This window comes from Aulonocara stuartgranti (assembly GCF_965226115.1).
Source record: "Aulonocara stuartgranti genome assembly, chromosome: 6".
In the NCBI taxonomy this organism is placed as follows: Eukaryota; Metazoa; Chordata; class Actinopteri; order Cichliformes; family Cichlidae; genus Aulonocara; species Aulonocara stuartgranti.
Window position 1 is genome coordinate 30,466,311 of NC_138944.1, and position 18,623 is coordinate 30,484,933.

Sequence of the window (18,623 nt, forward strand, 5' to 3'; positions counted from 1 at the left end):
CTTTCATCTTCACTGAAATCTCATCTTATAGCTTTGGAATAGTTAATTATTAAGTGATGATTTAACTTAAAGGGAGAACCACAAAAAGGAAAAAAGCTGCCCACATATATATATGTATGTGTGTATATATGTATTTGTTACATTATTTTTGGAAATTCAGATAAATGTATAGAAATAACCTGATTAGTTAGAACAACTGTACAGAAGAGAGCCGGACAGTTATTGAAGGTCTGTTGTGCCAGAGCGTCACCAGGGGGCGCTAATGCACCTTTAACGATGATTATCATCCGAAATTTAAAAAAAAGACGAAGAAGCCACCAGCTGTTAGCTACTGTTTATGGCATACTTATGGCAGCAAACGACAGTCTTTTTTTATTTGCCAAAAAAGCATCAAAAGACGTGTTCTGTCAAACTCCAATGGTTCTGAACCTGAATATCACATTTTCTTCGCACTGAGTGGTAAGCATATTTATCAGGAGGGTGGAGAGATAACTTATATAATGGACTGCTAACAAGGCTAACCAGCTGGCTAGCTGCTAACAATGAGAAACGCTTTGTTTTTGTCTGCGTTGTTATTCGGACAGCTGTGTAACTTTACTGTCTGTCAGTATGTTACTCGTTTCCGTCGACGTATTTTTCGACTGTTTTTGTAAGGCTAGAGATGAGAGGGGAGGTCGGCGCTAAAATACTGTCACAACTCGTTAGTAGTGAGACCTTCAAAAGTTTGAGTGATTCCAGATGTTTCACAGAAACACTTAATTGAAGTCTCCTCTCTTAAATTTCCAAGTCTCCCTTTGGAAAAATGCCTCAGCAATGTATTTGGAGGCTGTTAAAGGACCAGTTATGCAAGCAATTAGTTCGTTTGGATATAACCCAGAGCATGACTAAAGCAGTAACCGCAATAATATAATATTATTTGGAGGTAAAAACAGAAACAAGATAACAAAACAGATAAAACTAGGTGAGTGATTAGCAGACTCTAAAAGTTGTTTCTGAAGAGGAGAGTTAAAGAGGAGTAAGAAAAGTTGAAACAACACCATATGCTTCTGTCATGACCTGCTTTCCACACTCTTTCTCAAAAGCACCAAGAGACAGATAAAAGAAACGGACTAAACAGGGGGTTAATCAAACCTTAAGCATGGTTAAGGTTCCTCAAAGTCTGGAGCCACATTCTGCAAACTTGACTAATTTGGTCCAAACACATTGTCAGTGAAATGCTGAGAACGCATTGCACTGTTCTGCATCGTGATATCACATGAAAACAGGCAAAGAACTCTCTTTAGCAAGCAGCAGAATCAGAGCATCTTGGATTCATGTAAAGACAGTTGACTCTGAGAGAAATTAAACATTCAGAAGAATTCTCCAAAATGCCAAATATCTTGAAGGCTTGTTTTAAGGGCAAAAGATCAGCACACCAAGATTTTTTCTTTTCAGTTTACTACTCTTATTATGAAGTCAATTAACATTAGAAACTTTTCCACAGTACTCTTACGGTGAACATACTGGCAGTCCAGTCAGCAGGATAAACTGCAAATCCTTTAATCCTGTGGGAGAAGTCTAACTTTGCCCTTTCTACATTTGCCATGTGATATGTTTAGTATTTGGTCAGTAATCTATCACACAGATGGAAAAGAAGAAAATTGCATTTTATTTGTATAATGTCTTTGTTAGTGTCATATATAATGGCAATGGCAGGTTTATATATATTAAGATAAAAACCTAAGAATCTGTGCAGGTTTGCAGTGCTTTAAAGTGAAAATGGCAAAAATAAAACTTTACAACCTCCCATTCACACACACTCACAGCTATTAAATGTAGAGTTTGTTTTTGTTTTTGAATGTCGGCAAAGACGGAGCGCTGCCTGTCCTCTGTCAGTTGAAGTCTAGTAGGATATCCTGCTGCTGCTGATGGTGGTGCTAATGTGTCTGTTATATATATATATATATATATAATATTTTTTTTTTTCTTTTTTCACGCTTAAATTAGCAGTTTGAATGCGGTGGTATAATTAAGCACTATTGTGACAGCAATCAGGATATTGATGTAAGTATTGACCTGATGGTAACAGAACAGTGACCTCTGTTCTGATAGTCAAAGTGACACCTCCATGCTGTATGTGCTGTAACTAGATGACTCAGGGATGCACCGGGTCTATAAATAGAGCGCTCCTTTGGTTTTGGGACCCTGTGCCTCTTGCAGGGAGCGAGGACACAGAGTTGTTTGAAATGGTTTTGAGTAATATCTTATAGCTATTTGTGGATATCAGGCATCTGGAGCTAAACGCAATAAGCTCAACAAACTTTCGGCTTTGTACAAACTAAAAATACATTTCTATCACTGTCATGTTCAGTTATAGAAGCTTACAATCAGCTTAAACAAGCTCCTTAACTGAAGTTTTGCAGTGCACTGGATCATAGACCTCATAGTGGGAGGGATGTTTTACCAACAGACTGATGTGTCACAACAGGAAAATCCCAGGTGTCATCAGTAAGGGCTGGTGTACTGTAATGAGCTTAGGAGCGCAATTAATGGGATTGATTACACCTGTGGAAAAAGACCATGACACAAAAGTCTGCTTTAAATTAGCTTGCCTTTCTATAACACCTAGCTATGAAAGAAAAAAGAAAGGAATATCGTTGTATCAAGCCCAGTTAGGCGAATGCATGTCAGACATTGATCCTTACTTTTTTTTTTAAACAGAACCTTTATTGTGGCTGTTTCAGGTCTAAAATATGACCTTAGTTGCACCATATTCAAGGCAACCGTTGCAGACATATTTAGTTCCTGATACTAAAGCAGTGAGCAGAGCCCTGAATGGTGTAGTCAGCTACACCAGTCTGTGAAGCTCTCTTCATGTAACTACATCACTATTAACTCAGTGACAATTCTGAAGCATGTCAAAACTGAGCTGTCAGGATTCCCGCTAACAATAATAGCCATGTTTGTTTATGTAACACTGTTTCTGCCAGCACTTTCTGACATGTTTAGTTATTCTTTAACTGGGAAGGGATGCTGCTTTAAGAAAGATGAGAGCAGGTTTTGTCATTCTAAGAAATACTCTGTGGCTCGTAGAAGTATTGACATAAAGAGTGCTGAAAGATTAAGAACCAAGCCCTTCATTCAAGGTATAAAAGCTTCAGTTTATTTCTTTAATGTGTCCACACATCTTTGAAGAATACTCTGCTCGATGTGTGTGAAGTTATTCATCATATTAAATAGAAATGTTGCTGTGCACACTATTCCACTTTCATGAATTATTCAGACTTCAACACTTTAGAGTGCTGTTGCATACAATTATTTCTAAATGAAGAGAAACCCCCAAAATGTTGTTTTCCATCTGACAGTCAGTCATATCTTGTGTTGCCTTCTGCTCTTCCAAATGCATGCCGTCTCCTTTTCCAAAGGCTGACCACGAAAAAGGAGAAGATGAACTTCCAGAGCAGTCGGAGGCGAGGAGAGGAAGGCATCGCTGTAGTGATTGACTTTCTGCTGTCTAATGCCCGGCTGGTTCTGGGAGTTGGAGGTGCGGCTCTGCTGGGGATCGCTACACTGGCAGTGAAACGGGTGAGTGCTTTTTGAGTTTGTTAGTACCACATCACAACATCTTTCCCAAGCCCAGTGAGTATGGAAATATTGTGTATCTAAAGGGATGAATGACAGATTCCTCATCATTTGTTCATCATTTTTGCCTTTTCTCGCCTTTATACATCACTCTTGTAGCTGCCAGTAACAATAATTTTAAATTCTGATCTAATAATATAATATAATGTATGTGATTCTGAAAAAGATCATTATGCACAATGAGTACTTTTACTTAATGTACTTTAACTGTGTTGCAAAAGGGATGAAACAAGTAAAAGTAATAGTGCAAAATCTGAATTTTGCACTATTACACATGGATCTAAAAATCATGCCTTATGGCATCTCTCCCCATTTTCTTTGCTGTTTTTACGTCAGTGTTAAATATTATAATCTCTTATGATTCTTTCACCCTCATCTATGCTAAACCATTTAAAAAAAAAAAAAAATCTTACATGCACTTTGGACTGCACAGGTCCTGAGGATGGTTCTGTCTATCAACGTTTATTTGCCTGTGGGTTGTGATGGTGTATGTAATTGTATTTGTGGAGTGTACTCATGGCTGCACGTCTGTGACAATGAGTGTTTTCATTCAGCTGATAGAGCGCGCAGGCCGCGCAGCAGATGACGAAAAGGTGGAGCAGAAGATGGCTGAGAGCTGGGAGGAGTTGAGTTTGGTCTCTGCTTCCCCAACACTCATCAGGAAGGGCATAGAGGGTGTGGTGATGAAGCATGTCACCAAGGCAACCAAACAGCAGAAAGGTATTTGAGCGACTGAAAGTGGGCACACAAATACACAGAACGTATCCTGCGTGACACCTTCTGTTATTATATCACAGCTGTTCTCTTTTCACTCAGCTGATCTCTGCCAGCAGCCTCAGATGCTGGACGTGCAGACTAAACCGGAGTCAAAGTCCAAGAGGCTCCAGCTGTGCGCCCTGACTTTGCAGGTACACTCTGACACTTCACCTCTGAGCCCTTGAAGAGAGAGAATATGAAGTCTCAGCAACTGCTCTGTAGTTCCTCTGCTGCTGTTGGCTCATTTATGTATGCGCGTCCAGCATGTTTTGTTAAGTGCAGTGCTTAGGGGATACATATTTATTATGCACTATTAGGCTGACAGAGCCCCAAGAGCCCTGCCAATTCAAAAAACAGTGTGTGCTGGGCAAGCAGAAGATACAGAAGAAGTCAGACAAGCATGACATTGCTCTGAGGTATTGTGCATAACATCCACATAAGCAGAGAAATTAGTATAAGATAATAATTTCTTCAGTAAATGTTAGCAGTGCTTTTAAATGGTCAAATCAAGAGTTGCAGTATGAACTTTGGGAGTTTCCTTGCATGATGACTATAAATAGCAATAGATGTGTTAGAACAAAGTAGGGAGTATTAAAACTGATTTTAAATTATGTGAACTGTTCAGGAGCGTCTGCAGCAGTACTACCACACAAGGGCGGCGCTCTCTCCCCAGGAGGTGCAGAGGGCTCAGTCTGTGGCTCTGGACATCTGCACTGAGATCCAAGGTTTTCTGCACAGCCGTCACCCAGACATGCCTCTGGGTGATATGACACTCGGCGGTTCTCTGCTGGATGATTTGCAGGTATACACAACAGAAATATATTTCCCGCTGATGGGGAAACGAGCCTCTGATTTTGTCTAGCAACATCTTGGAATTGTTTTGTTATGTGCTGGTCTTTAGGTGGTCAGTGCAGACCATGCGTGCCTGCTGGTGCCTCTACAGCTGGAGTCTTCTCTGTGGCGTCTCATCCCAGGAGAGGAAACGTTGCTCACACATCCTCTGCACTGGATGGTCCGACGGATCAATCTAGAATATTTTCCCAAAGGACGCAGCTACTGGGACAGGTGATCACCACACATTTTTTTTGTCTGTATTAAATCAAACACATGTGTAGCATATTAATATAGTGTATTGGCCTCCACTTTCCATTTTAGAAGCAAAATTAATAGAATTTGGGGGTTTTTGAGACGCTGTTAAATGGATGAAACAAGGGTCTCTACTTGTGTCTTGCAGGTATTTGGTGGGCGGCTATCTGTCTGCAGAAGCTGTTGTGAACATGTTCAGTAAGGCTGTCATGGAAACTGTGAACTGGCCGTCAATCAGCAGCACTTTGGACTGTGTCGTCAGACCTGTACTAGGAGGACCTGACCTGAGATTGGAGATCCGGTGTGTGCCCATGCTTAACTGCTGATTTGTTGAAAATTGTGTTGTTGTTTTTTAAATAGTAACATGTTGTATTTAATAGTTCACTGCTGACATTACTTAATTAATACAGTTTGATATTGTATGACAAAGCGCACACACCATTCTTGAAATGAGTCTCTGGATCTAGAAAGATGTATTAGTCCAGATTAGTTTGTGATATACGCTCAAAAGGTATAAATATTTATAAATATTTATATTTGATGCAAGATAGACCTAGCTTCACCCTCAGTATAATTTTCATTCAAACCTGAGTTTATGAGTAATCTAACCAACAAACATACTAACAAACTGAGTGATGGGTATAACTAAGAAAATAATAAACTCTACAGAAATGTCTGTTTGCATTGAACTGACACTCCTCTGTTGTCATGCTGCAGGCCTGGAAATGCAGTCGAAGGAGCAGAGAGCGACTATCAGCCCTTGTTTGTCTCTATGTTGCCTCTGTTGAGCGAGGGCGATGTGGTTTTGACCGCCCAGCCAGAGTTTACGTCTCCTTGGGTGAACGCCTGGCATCTCTCTCTCTACCCGTGGGAAACTCAACGTCTGGCTCAGCTTGATGCAGCCGACAACGGCTACCGCAAACACACCCTTAAAATACTCAAAGCGGCGTGCAGACAGAACCCTGCCCTGCGACCGCTCAAAGCCACCCCGCTGGCCAATCTCATCCTGCACCTTAGCGACTCCGAGAGCGACTGGTCCGAGACCAGCTTGGATGTAAGATTCCAACAATGTATCACAGAGCTAATTGGCTACCTCGAGCAAGGGGCGCTGCACAGTTACTTTAAACCAGCCGTCAATCTGCTGAGCGGCTTGTCAGAGGACCAGGTGGACCAGATGGGCTTCATGTTCTACTGTGCTGTGTCAGAGCCGGAAATACTGCTTATTTAACGCTGCACACCCACAGCATGTCAGTTCTCTCAAGCTCTGACATGCAGAGATCAAAGGAATAATCTTATCTGTGATGTCTGGTTCAAGGCTCCTTGTCTAGCGCCTCCATATTTGACACAAATGAAAAGGGCACAGTTGCTGTGGCATAATGGCAGGCACCATGGTTTGATGTCTACGCTGGTGGAGGAGACGTTACAAGGAGGCTGCAGATTTGCCAATCAGGCTAAACAAGGCACTCTGAGGAAAAGAGACAGGCAAAGAGTTGAAAAAATATTTGTCAGAATGTCTGAAATGGTGTGTCAGACCTTTAGATTTGTGTGGTATCTTTCCCAATTACACAGCTCAATATATCAACAGCAGAAGAGGAGAATGGCTTGTTCCTTTATCCTCTGATTAACGGTGTGTGCCCCGAATCATCTTCTTAGATCACTGAAATGTTTTCTATGCAGATCAATAATAACATGATGAAAACCACCAGCTGTTGCTGCACTATCCAGTGTATCTGAGTTGGGCTTATTTAACTCATTGTGAACATTTAAATATAATGATGGTTTGAAGTGCTGAGCATTTTTCTTTGTCTTGTTTAGTCATCTGTCTGTTGTGAGTCGTTTCTGGGTATAATAACCCTTTAAATTATGCTTTGAACCTTCCTAATGATTTTATGCAGTTTTTTTTTTTTAAATACAGAGTGAATGTGGTGGGAATATTTTAATTGTGTGCTTTGATGGTCGTAAGAGAAATAGTTTTTCTGTGAGTGAACAGCAAAACTGCAAATAAAAATGAAAAGCTTTTATTTAGATTCCTGTAACTTTGTTACATTAAAAAGTGTTTTACGTTTATGAACCTATAAGGTGGCATGTATTGTGAATTTCAAATGAGTCATGGGGGTACCTCAAACCATTGCTTGTTAGGCCTCTTACAATATATTCATTCAGCGAGCTGTGAGCACTGAAGCCCACTCACCTGTGGTTCAAACCCTATGTTTGTGAGGAGCAGCCTCAGAAGAAAGTTGGTTTAAGAGAAAGGTGGATTTAAAGGATAAGGGACTAAAGAGGGATGAACTTGGAGGCGGCACCAGTGCCCAGAAAAAATTAAATAAAGATCATTTTGACCTGTGTGTTATGCAAAGCTGCTCCAGTAAAACAATAAAAATATGGAGCTGGAAATAAACATAACAGGTGTCCTTTGAAATAATTTGACATGCTCTTATGTATTAACCTGTCTTTTATTTCATTCGTTTCTTTGTTAAATCCAGAAACGAATTGAACATCCTTTTCCACATATAAAATAATCAGGTCCCATCATGCCTTAAAGACCTCATAGTACCATATAACCCCAACACAGCACTTTGCTTTCAAACTACAGACTTATTTCAGGTTCATATGGTCTTTTTGATAAAATTGAGAAACAACTCTCCATTAGTTATGCAGCATAAAGCTATGCTGTGTTTTTAACTGCAACTTCCTTTTAAAAGGCAGGTTTTCTTTTCCACTGTTGCCAAGTACTTGTTCATAAGGGGTCATCTGATTGTTAGGGTTTTCCTGTGGTAGGAACTGTTTCTAAGATTTGGTGCCAAAAGAACCTGAACTTAATAGGATTAAAAAACAAATATATTCTAACAGGGTTTCTGTAGGCTGAACTACTTCAGTCAAATTAAGTGTCGATCCTCTGTTTTTAAGGTAGTATTTCTAATATGAGCAAGCTGACTTCTATTTTAATTTCTACGTATACTTTTCTAAACCTAATGCAATGTCTTAGTTTTATTGTTCAGATTCAGCCGTGTTTTGTGTTGGGTGTAGTGTGATGCAATTAACTAGAGTAATAATAGTGATAAACATTATTTATGTAAGACCTTTAAGTCCTTTGACAAATACACAAAATTAGAAAACAAAATTTGGCTAAAACCAGCCAAATATCAAAGACACACAAAAAACGCAGTAGACAGTACAACAAAAGACACTGCATTATTGTGTAGACATGTTAAGTAAAAAAAAGTGTGCTTCCATTAAAATAAACTCAACAGATAAATAAAATGACTGGTTAGTATAATATAATTCAGGCTTTAAAACAATCAGAGCGTTAAATCAACACTGTACCACACACCGATAATGACAAGCTTCATGAACACGTGAGTTTATTTTGCAGCTTGTATTTGTCTGTAAGTGCCCTCTTGAGTTGAAACCAGTGACCGGAAGTGTTCATTATCGAGTCTTGCTGCAGTGCGGACCTCCCGCGGGGCTTCACATTAAAAGCACCCACTTTGACGTCTCAAGGAACGGGAGCGTCTCGGCGTCTCTCCCTGCGGCTGCCCGTCACAAGGTTAAATATTTGCAAAGAGGCACAGGTCAGATATGTGACAGCGAGGCACATGTTTTAGACTCAAAGTTAGCTTGCTAATTGCGAGAAAAAGAGGAACACGTATCCCGGGAGAAGGTCAGCAAACCGTGTGACTTGAGCCCGCAGGGAACTTTCGCTTCTCCGTCGACTTTTCTGTGCTGCGTGTTTGTGGAAACGCCGCTTGTTTGCGCTGAAACGCAGTGGTTAGGAGGACCCACATTGAAGTTTCAATCTGGTTAACTTTCAATAACATTATAGTTTTGTTGCAACAAAAAATTGCGCAACTGTTTTTATTTATTTTTTGCCTCCTTGGTAGCGGTTGTTGTTGGGTCCCGTGTGAACAGCTGACTCACGGACTGTAGGCTGGGCGGCACCGCGACATGGCGGTGTTTGAGCCCGTAGCCTACTCTTCCTCACCTGCGGAGTAGATCAAAGGTACTCGCTGATACCCTCCTGGGGGCTGACCCTTCACCGAGTCAAGATGATCGGGTCACCGGACCTGCTGGCCTTCACCAGCACGGAAGGCTTTGGGGGAGAGGAAGACGAGCAGGAGGCTCAGGGTCTACCTGAAGAGCTCTCTGTCCCTCGCTTCCCCTCTTCTCATCCCTGGAGCACAGCAGCACAGTTTCACAGAGACTTCATATTGGTGGCTGAGTTCTCAGAGCAGGTGTGTTTGCTTCATTCAAACAAAAACTGCTGGTTTCTTACTGTGATCGCACTTGTTTTAAACGGGATCCCATGTTTTTGGGGGGTTATTTTCTGTCTATATAGTTTTAACAGGGTGGATTCTCATAAACACAAAAAAAGCTTCGAATAATGGGGTCAGTACACCTGCAGGTAATCCCCGTGTGCTTGATATAAAGGTGTATGAGGCATTGGAGAAGGGGTAGCTTTAATATGGTCATCTTATGCACAATCAGTCAATCATGGTATGAGCTGAGGGACTACATCAAGTGTAGGATAATGAAAGATTATTTTGAACTGTTATGTGAAGCTATTTTACAGTTAAATAATACAAATATGGAGCTTGTAAAGTGTCAAATGGGATACGCCAAAGTTGGACCCCCATATTTACTGATTCTCCTTCAGAAACAATAGGTGTTGAAGTATTGCAAACCCATCTGCTAAAGATTATTTTGTAAAAAAAAAAAAAAAAAAAAAGTTTAAGTACATTTATAAATTCCCAGAAGAAAGCTAAAGACAATCCAGGCCTAGGTTTATAACCCTGCTTTATCTGCATTAAGGTGCATAGGTATTATAATAGCACGGCATCACTTGTTACACACATATAATCAGGCTGCATTCTCTACAGTGCAACCATGTTTACTCCAATACAAACAATATATTTCCTGCTGTTTTCTAGATACTTATGCATCACTGTGTTGCAGCAGATAGTGAGTTGACGTTTATTCATTCAGGAAGTCTCTTTAAGATTAAGATCTTTTTGTCAAGACAGAACTACTGAATGATTAACAGGAAATACTCTCCAAGTCAATCACACAAACGAGCCACCTCTCACATAGAGGGACGCCGAATCAAAAAGTTACAAATAATAAATTAGCAAGTGCAACTTCCCACATTGTTACGTATCTGTAACCGGAAGGTCGCTGGTTCGATCCCCGGGCTCTCTGTCCTGGTCGTTGTGTCCTTGGGCAAGACACTTTACCCTACCGCCTACTGGTGTTGGCCAGAGGTTCTGTCAGTCTGCCCCAGGGCAGCTGTGGCTACAACCATAGCTTACCTCCACCAGTGTGTGAATGCACGAATGGATGAATAGTGGCATTGTAAAGCGCTTTGGGTGCCTTGAAAAGCGCTATATAAATCCAATCCATTATTATTGCTGGGGTTCAGTGATGAAGGATGAATAAAACACATGGCATGACATGAATACACAAAGGCAAGTAAAGACATAATATTAAAACAAAAACAACAAATGAGAAACCAGGTTTAAGCATTTATGGTAATATTAGTCTTAATTTTGTCATCATTCTTTATTTCTGAAAAAGCATAAAAATCATCTGAAAACAGCTTTCTTCTGTTTATAAGGACGCCCCTTGTAAACAAGTACATTTTAGGATGTCTGCTCCCAGCGGTATCATACAGATACACGTTCGGCAGTTTGCACCTCAGGCATGTTAAAAGTTCACGACAGTAAAATTAGAAAAAGACTCAACAAGTATTGCTTGTTTGGAAGCTTTGCCAGGAGAAAGGCTATTCTCTCTAAAGAGAACATGGCAGCAGAGCTTGTTAAGTTTGTTAGCGTTAATCTGAACAAAACGCAAGACTTCTGGGACATTTGAACAGATGAGATCAGGATGGTGATGTTTGACCATAATGCACAGCGCCATCTTTGGAGAAAACCAAACACAGGGCACCTCATACTAACTGTTAAGCACGGTGGTAGAGGGGTGGTGATTTAGGTTTGTTTCACAGCCACAGGACCTGGACTCCTTACAGTCATTGAGATGCCCATGAACTCTTCTGTATATCAAGGAATTCTAGAGTCAAATGTGAGGCTGTGTCTAAAAGCTAAAGCTTTGTGCAAACTGGATCGTGCAACAGGCCGATAATCCCAAGCACAGCTGCAAATCTACAACAGAACGAATAAAAAACAGAAAAAAATCAAGCTGTTTCAATGGCTCAGTCAAAGTGTGCACATCAATCGAAATCTGTGATGGGACCTTACCATAGCTATGCAGAAACAAATGCCTGAAATTCTCAATGAACTGAAGTAATGCTGCTAAGAGTGGAACAAAATTCCTGCATAATGGTGTGAGGGACTGATAAAGTCATAGAGGAAATAATTACTTCATGTTATTGCTGCTAAAGACGGTTCTACAAGCTATTAAGTCATGGGGTGTGTTGAGTTTTTCTCATGACTGTGAATGGCTTTTCTGTAGACATTTTCTTCATCTTATTTAAGGCTCTAAGAACAGAGGGTGTGGTATGCTCCATATGTGGTAAAAAGCCCCTGAATCAAGTTTGTGATTTTTGGACTACCTAAATAAATCCACAAATCTAAAATTAAAGCCAGATGATTAGTGACTGATTTGATTACATCTCTACAAACCCCCTGCTCTGTGTCTCCAGGTGGGTCCATCTCCTGTGCTGACAATACCGGAGGACTCCAGAGTCCTCGGGTCATTTGACCTCAACCACTTCTCTGTTCGCATCATGTCTGTGGATTACCAAGCGTCTGGCCCCGGCCACACCCCTCCATCCTCTCCCGGCCCCCGACTCAACTTCAGCGAGGACTCCAAAGTAATCCTGGGAGATTCAGCAGAGAATGCGTTTGCATATGTTCATCACCTGACGCTGTACGACTTGGAGGCTCGGGGGATGGTGCGCCCTTTCTGCATGGCCTACGTGTGCTCGGACCAGGTGAAGCTGATGGACAACTTTTCTGAGCTATCGACACGCTTCGCTGAGGCAGCTGAAAGCCTCAAGACGGGAAACAGACAAGCATTTTCTATTGAGCTGCAGAGAAAACTACAGGAGCTCGAGTAAGAGCAGCACTTTTTACTTTGATTAAATTGGACGGTTCTGTGCAAAACTGTTTGTACTAAAATATCCAAGCCACTTACTTCTAAATATCTTTAATTTGAGCAGATTAAGAGCGTAAATTGGAAGGAATAATGAAGACGGCCTGAAGAGAGTGAAAATGCTTCAATTTCTATCTCAGTGGTGAAAAGGGGAAGCTGTTAAAGAGGAAGCAGTCACAAGCTCAAGCATCACTTCATTTATCAAAAAGGATGCTTCTTATTTTTCAGATCCTCCTGTGTGGCCTCTTGTTTATTTGGCACAGCTGCATTTAGTGATAATTTCACTGTAACTTTGAATTTCTAGCCTCAAGCCTAAGCCTAACCTGAAAGAGGAAGGAGCTGGATACCACCTTCCACTAGTAATGACTTGTAATGTGCAGGGTTGGTTAGCAGGTCTAACATTAGGCCCCGCCTTCCTTGATAACCTTTTGCTAACTTTAACCTTCTTTTTGTTAAAAGAACTGCATGCCCCAGCTAAAAATCAAATGGATTTTTAATGTAGGATCTTTTACTTTTACACAAATCCACTCACTTGCTTATAACACAGCTCTTCAGTCATCAAATCTCAGGGATGCTTTTATGTTTTAAAAAACATGTATAAACCCACATAAGTGTGTATTCAGAAATGTAGACTCAGAAGTATCTTGGGCATGGTTGTCATGGTAATTTTGAACTTTTAATGGTTTCTTTGAACTGTTCTTTTTTTCAGGGTGGATGATTGTACAGCAAAAATATCTAATGACTTTAAAAAACAAAATTCAGCTGCGCAAACTTGAATTTATTTTGGACTTTTGATAATCTCTGATACAAACAGATTCAAGCACCCCACTTGAAAGCCAGTGGGGTGCTTGAAACAGAAGATTATTTTGGCTAAGATTGTGGCTCGTCTTCTCAAGAAATTTAGCTTTTCCCAGAAGTTTGTAGTTCATGGCAGCCTTGAAACTGTGACACCACTGTTAGTTAATTAAGGGCTGCTCACCACATGTTACTGCCTGTGTTTCAGGTACAGACGGCTGACCCTTCGTAAGGACGCAGAACGTCAGACAACGGTAAATGTGTTGACAGAATCTGAAGGAGAAAGTGAAGAGCTCGAAGCTGTGGAGCGTTCAGTCTTAAATCACAGAGAGCTCCTTCGTCAGGTCGCATCTTACCCAAACAGGAAGCTCAAACAGCCCGACTTCTTGCCCTATGACCCAGCCACCTCTCTCACGGATCCATTGCTGTTGCCACCTTTTGAGCCATGCTTCTCGTTCTCCACCCCCTCCTGCAAGTCAGAGCACCACCTGAAGCCACTGGAGGAGCTTTGCAACGAATACTACCTGTCTCTTACGAAGGACCGGCTCAAAGACACAGAGCGACGTCTCCGTGGTGACAGAAGTGTCCTGCGAACTACTTATGCCACACAATCATTGTCCAGGAGACTAACACTCACCAACTTCCTGTTTGAGCTATGGAGCCCGGACGATGCTGATGAAGAGGGCACTGAGGTGGAGCTGCCGAAGGACATGGGGAGTAAGAGGACTGGCGGGGCTTTTCAGCCAGAACCACCAAGCATGGAGTCGTTCTTCTCCTGTGTGGAGGCGATCCCAATCAAACTGGAGGCAGCAGAAGCACATACACTGACCCCTGGTCCTGGTCCTGGCACAGAGATGACGGGGAGTGTAAGCAGCAGTGACAGCATCGAAGTGCTCGGAACTGAGAAGTCGTACATGACGCAGCATGTCGCCGACAGCAGAGGTACGGCAGTGCGGAAACATTTCTCAAATAAATGTTTGGCGGATTGGGTATTTTTGTTAGTCAATTCATATAAGAACAAAAATAACAAATAGTGTCTGGTTGTTGATCAAGAGTGCCAAATATATCAGAACCGGCCCACCCAAAGGTCTAATCGGGTCCACTGGGTGGCTTTCAATAAACTCTGACATGTTTGATTTTGTCTTATATTAATTAAATACCACAGGGACTCAGTTTGAACATTTGATCCTCTGCTCCTGTGTGGATGTCTGGGATTTAAGCAACAAATGATGGTTTAAAGAAATATCAATGAAAAAAAGTCTTTCGGCTTTTCATTACATATCTAGTGAGATTAAATGCTTATTTTAAAATAAAAAAATGAAACAAAAATCTTTCTCTTCCACAGACACACCAGTCGGAATGACAGAGAGTTGCAGCAGGCGTGCAGCAGTAGACACTGGCATCAGACACCCGCGAGCTTATGCAAAGCGTGCCAACAGCGAGGACAGCATTGAAGTGCTCAGCACCACAGAATCCATCCTTACCGAAGACCTCACCGCCATCACAGAGGAGGAAGCAGAGCTGCAGCCTCTTAGCAACGGCTTTGAGAATGAAGAAGAACTACAGATGGTGGATAAGTCTTACAAAGTCCTCCAAGAGGAAGAGACACTGAATGCACCTGCTGCAGTAGGCGAGGATGAAAATGATGGGCCTGATGAGGAAGATCAGTGTTGCGTTGAAAGTGAAGAGCCTTTGGAGCAAACAATGGTTACTGATGACATCATGATCAAAGAGCAGCCAGGCGCCATAAAGATGAATCAGTTTCGCAAAGACAACAGTGAAGAGAAGACCTCCAAACTACTGCAAGGTAACACGTTGTGCAACTATTCATTTCTCAAGCTCTCGTTATTACATCCATGCTATAAAACTATGAAAAACATATATTCACTTTGTCGGTATGGTTTTTATCCGTTTTAAATAAAATCTGCAGCAACACAGAAATTAATGAGAAGCTATTTTAAAAATGTGGAAAATATGCATTTGTAATCGTGGCTTAGTGCAAATTTAGTTGGGGTTTTTTTTTCTTCTGACATAATTTAAAATTATAACAGCTGATCATTTAATAAAGCGCTTAACTGCTAGGGAAAGTAGCTGATTACTGTAGTTTTTTTAAAACATATAAAATATTGTTATTACTCCACAGCTGACGAAGCAATGAAGCCCTCACCTGAGGTTCACCAGAAGGTGCGGCTGATGCCCCAGGACAATGCGAACTTTGCACCTGGTTCCTACATGGCCGAGGTGGATCGTTGGTCTTCCCCCCGCCCTCCCCTGAGGCTGCTGAGTGTTGATGAGGAGTCAACACTCAGCAGCATCAGTTTCACTGAATCTTCAGAGCCCCCATCCCCCATTCAAAATATCCACAGCAACATCTGCTGGGATAAGAGGAGGAGGAGAAAGGCTGGACTCAGAGCCCTCAGGTTTATCAAGCACAACTCGTTCTCCCAGCATGCAGTGTTCTGTCTCCTGAGTGGCCGGCCACTGGTTGTCATCGGAGGAGATGAGAACCTAGTCAGGAAGACGGTGGATGCTCTGACCCTCTTCCTGCCTGCTCCGGGTCCTCATAGAAGTGCTGTGAAGATGTGTTTGACCACGCCCCTTCAGCTGACTGACCTGCTCACCTGGAGACTGATGGGAGTGTACAGGTGAGGGCTATCTGCCATCCTGCTGTTTTGTTTGTTTATTTTTATGCATTTATTTTTGAGTTGGCAGTAAATATTTCGGTAACAGGGTGGCTAGTGGCTAATGCTAGGTTACTGGTCAGCACTAACCAGATACCTGCTAACGTATAAATAAAATAATATTTCACTCGCCAAAACCAGAGTACAGACTTGTTAAAATACATTACAAGTCCTGCTTTTTTTGTTTCGTAACTTCATTAAGGTAATTAAAAGTCAGCAACCTCATACCGATGAGATGTCCAGTTCATTGAGCTAAGGTTAGAGCTAGCAGGCAGCTATGGCTTATATCCACTAGCCCTCAAATTGGCCAAACCATTAATAATGCATGACTTTAAACCAAATACAGTTTAACTGGAGATCTTATAGAGAAATTTAAAAAGTATGACCCTCCCTACAGTTGTAATGAGCGAGGAGGGGACATTAGCCAAAAAGTTTTTGTCCCAGACTGTAAACATGTTTGTCTGCTGTCAAGTTGGGTGCTTTAACTGTATATAAACGCTTTTAATCAGGTGGCCATTTAAGGCGAATGACTGCAGTTATTGGTCAGACCTGGAAACATTAAGTTCTGTCACCACCTTTACAAACTGAGCAGCTGAGGTTTATGCTTTTCATTGTTTACTTGCTAAGTTTATGGGTCTAGGTAGCTTCAAGTTGATCCGAAATGACAGTAAACTGACATGTGTAGAAGGCTACAGCTTATTTCTTTTTCTTTTTTTCTTCAGCTTCAGGTCATAAATGAAATTTATTAATGTCACATCCATGTCATGGTTTCTTGCACCAGATCATCCTCAGCTTCTTTTTCCACCATCCTTCCTTCTCTGAGTCGCTACAGTCGTTATGTGGCTCTGCTGGACCTCGACCAGAGGACGCTGCGGTGCCCGTCTTACTCTGGTTCTCTTCTCAGCAGACTGGCCAATCCTCACACTGGTATCACCCGGGGCATCACCTACCTGCAGCATCTGGAGAGCTGCCTTGCTGCGCTGGTCAATCACGTACTGGTGCACACTTTTATACCTCTTTTTAAAAATCTATGCGTTGCTAAAGAGAAGGGTAACACAGAAGAGGATTCCTGGTGTGAACGAGGTGTGAGCGAATGTGATTTGAGAGTGATGAGCTATCTGTCTCATCTCATTAAACAGCGGTATGCGGGACGTGGACCTCCAGTGTTAAGATTTGCTTACAGCTCAGTGCAAATGCACAGAAACACAATGACATCATAGGCATCCAGACGGAGAAAAAGAAACCCTGAATGTTTAGATGTTTCTCTAATTTTTAGGTTTGATCAACTGCTGCTGTGAACATTTCGGTACAAAAAAAATGTTTTTATGTGCAGTGTTAAATATAGATTTAGGTTACATCGTTGCACTAGTGCCTCACTTGGCACCAAAACCCTTCCACATGCTGGCAGCCTTATCACTTAATGACACATGAACTTGTAATTTAAGAAAACTGAGCCTTATCTGAACACTGTGCAATGTAAGCAAGCCTGTAACCTCTATAGAGTACTGTTTACTATAGAGTACAGCACGACATCCACATGACATGTAGGTCCATTACATCATTACTTTGTAAAAACCTGTCACCCTGCCTTTAGCATGTCTGATAGTCACAAATAACTGGCAGCCTATAATTATTCTACGACTATTAATGACAATGCGGCCCATGCAGTAAACCTGCAGGTCTGTTGGATGTCAATGGGTTCTTGCTAAAGGTTAAACAGAAAGATCAGTACCATTTTGTTTGAACAGACAGGTAGTGCATTACATTGAATCACCCATCACCAAAATCTCAAGTGAAGCATTGGTGTGCACTGTTTTGTAAAAGCTGTGTGTGGTGTAAAGGTATGTGTACTTTTAAAGCACTTTACAACTGAGTACTCGGGTGCTTTTTACTGCAAGCCTCATTCAAACAAGCGCATTTTTCTATACTGGAGCCTTGTCACACAATTGCACAAACACTGAGGGATGCAGCAGGGGCAAATGTTTAGTATCTTGCCCAAGGATATTTGATGTGCAGGCTGGAGAAGCCAGGGAGTGAACTGATCACTAATGTTTCTTGGCTGAATTGATAATGGATTTATAGTGTTGGCATTATTATGCCAAAATGGTTATCTTGCATGAACACCAGATAATTACCTGTTTTTATCCCTCGATTATGAATTTGTAGGATTTTTTTTTTCCTTTTTCAAATTAAGCAGAAACAGTCCATAGCACTTACAAATTTGTTTTGTTTTTTTTGTTTGTTTTTTTTAAATTGATATGGTTCAGGTACCTCTTTTCCACTGTAGTAGTGCCAGTGTGGGCGCAGATTCAATTCTGCACCAGGAACCACGGATTTCCTTAGAATTAAAAAAATAACGTTTTTGTAAAAAAATCCTTACTTTTGTCTATAAAAGTACACATTACACCATCAGTTACTGTGGTAACTAGAACTCCATAAAAGCCCGTTAATCCAACCGGGATTTTTTTTTTTTTTGTATACAGCACACTATTTGAAACAATAAAGTGCCTTTATAAAATGACAGAGCAACAACTGTTGTTTATCTTGCTGTGGAGACAATAAAATCATTTTGTATTC

The 18,623-nt window shown here is 41.3% G+C and overlaps 2 protein-coding genes across 3 annotated transcripts; both read left to right on the top strand.

Moving 5' to 3' along the window:
• The first annotated feature begins 291 nt into the window (after positions 1-291).
• mief2 (mitochondrial elongation factor 2) lies at positions 292-7,866 on the top strand. Its single transcript, XM_082535353.1, has 8 exons — positions 292-459; positions 3,405-3,564; positions 4,176-4,341; positions 4,438-4,529; positions 5,003-5,179; positions 5,279-5,442; positions 5,612-5,764; positions 6,181-7,866. Exons 2-8 carry the CDS (start codon positions 3,427-3,429, stop codon positions 6,689-6,691), a joined length of 1,401 nt encoding a protein of 466 aa, XP_082391479.1. The 5' UTR covers positions 292-459; positions 3,405-3,426; the 3' UTR covers positions 6,692-7,866.
• A 1,020-nt stretch (positions 7,867-8,886) lies between these two features.
• smcr8b (Smith-Magenis syndrome chromosome region, candidate 8b) lies at positions 8,887-18,548 on the top strand. 2 transcript variants are annotated; one of them, XM_082535279.1, is made up of 7 exons: positions 8,887-9,695; positions 11,952-12,008; positions 12,119-12,531; positions 13,574-14,307; positions 14,711-15,172; positions 15,509-16,010; positions 16,828-18,548. In XM_082535279.1, exons 1-7 carry the CDS (start codon positions 9,510-9,512, stop codon positions 17,264-17,266), a joined length of 2,793 nt encoding a protein of 930 aa, XP_082391405.1. In that variant the 5' UTR covers positions 8,887-9,509; the 3' UTR covers positions 17,267-18,548. The 2 variants fall into 2 exon arrangements, with proteins under 2 accessions (XP_082391405.1, XP_082391406.1); XM_082535280.1 differs by lacking the exon at positions 11,952-12,008.
• The last annotated feature ends 75 nt before the right edge of the window (positions 18,549-18,623 follow it).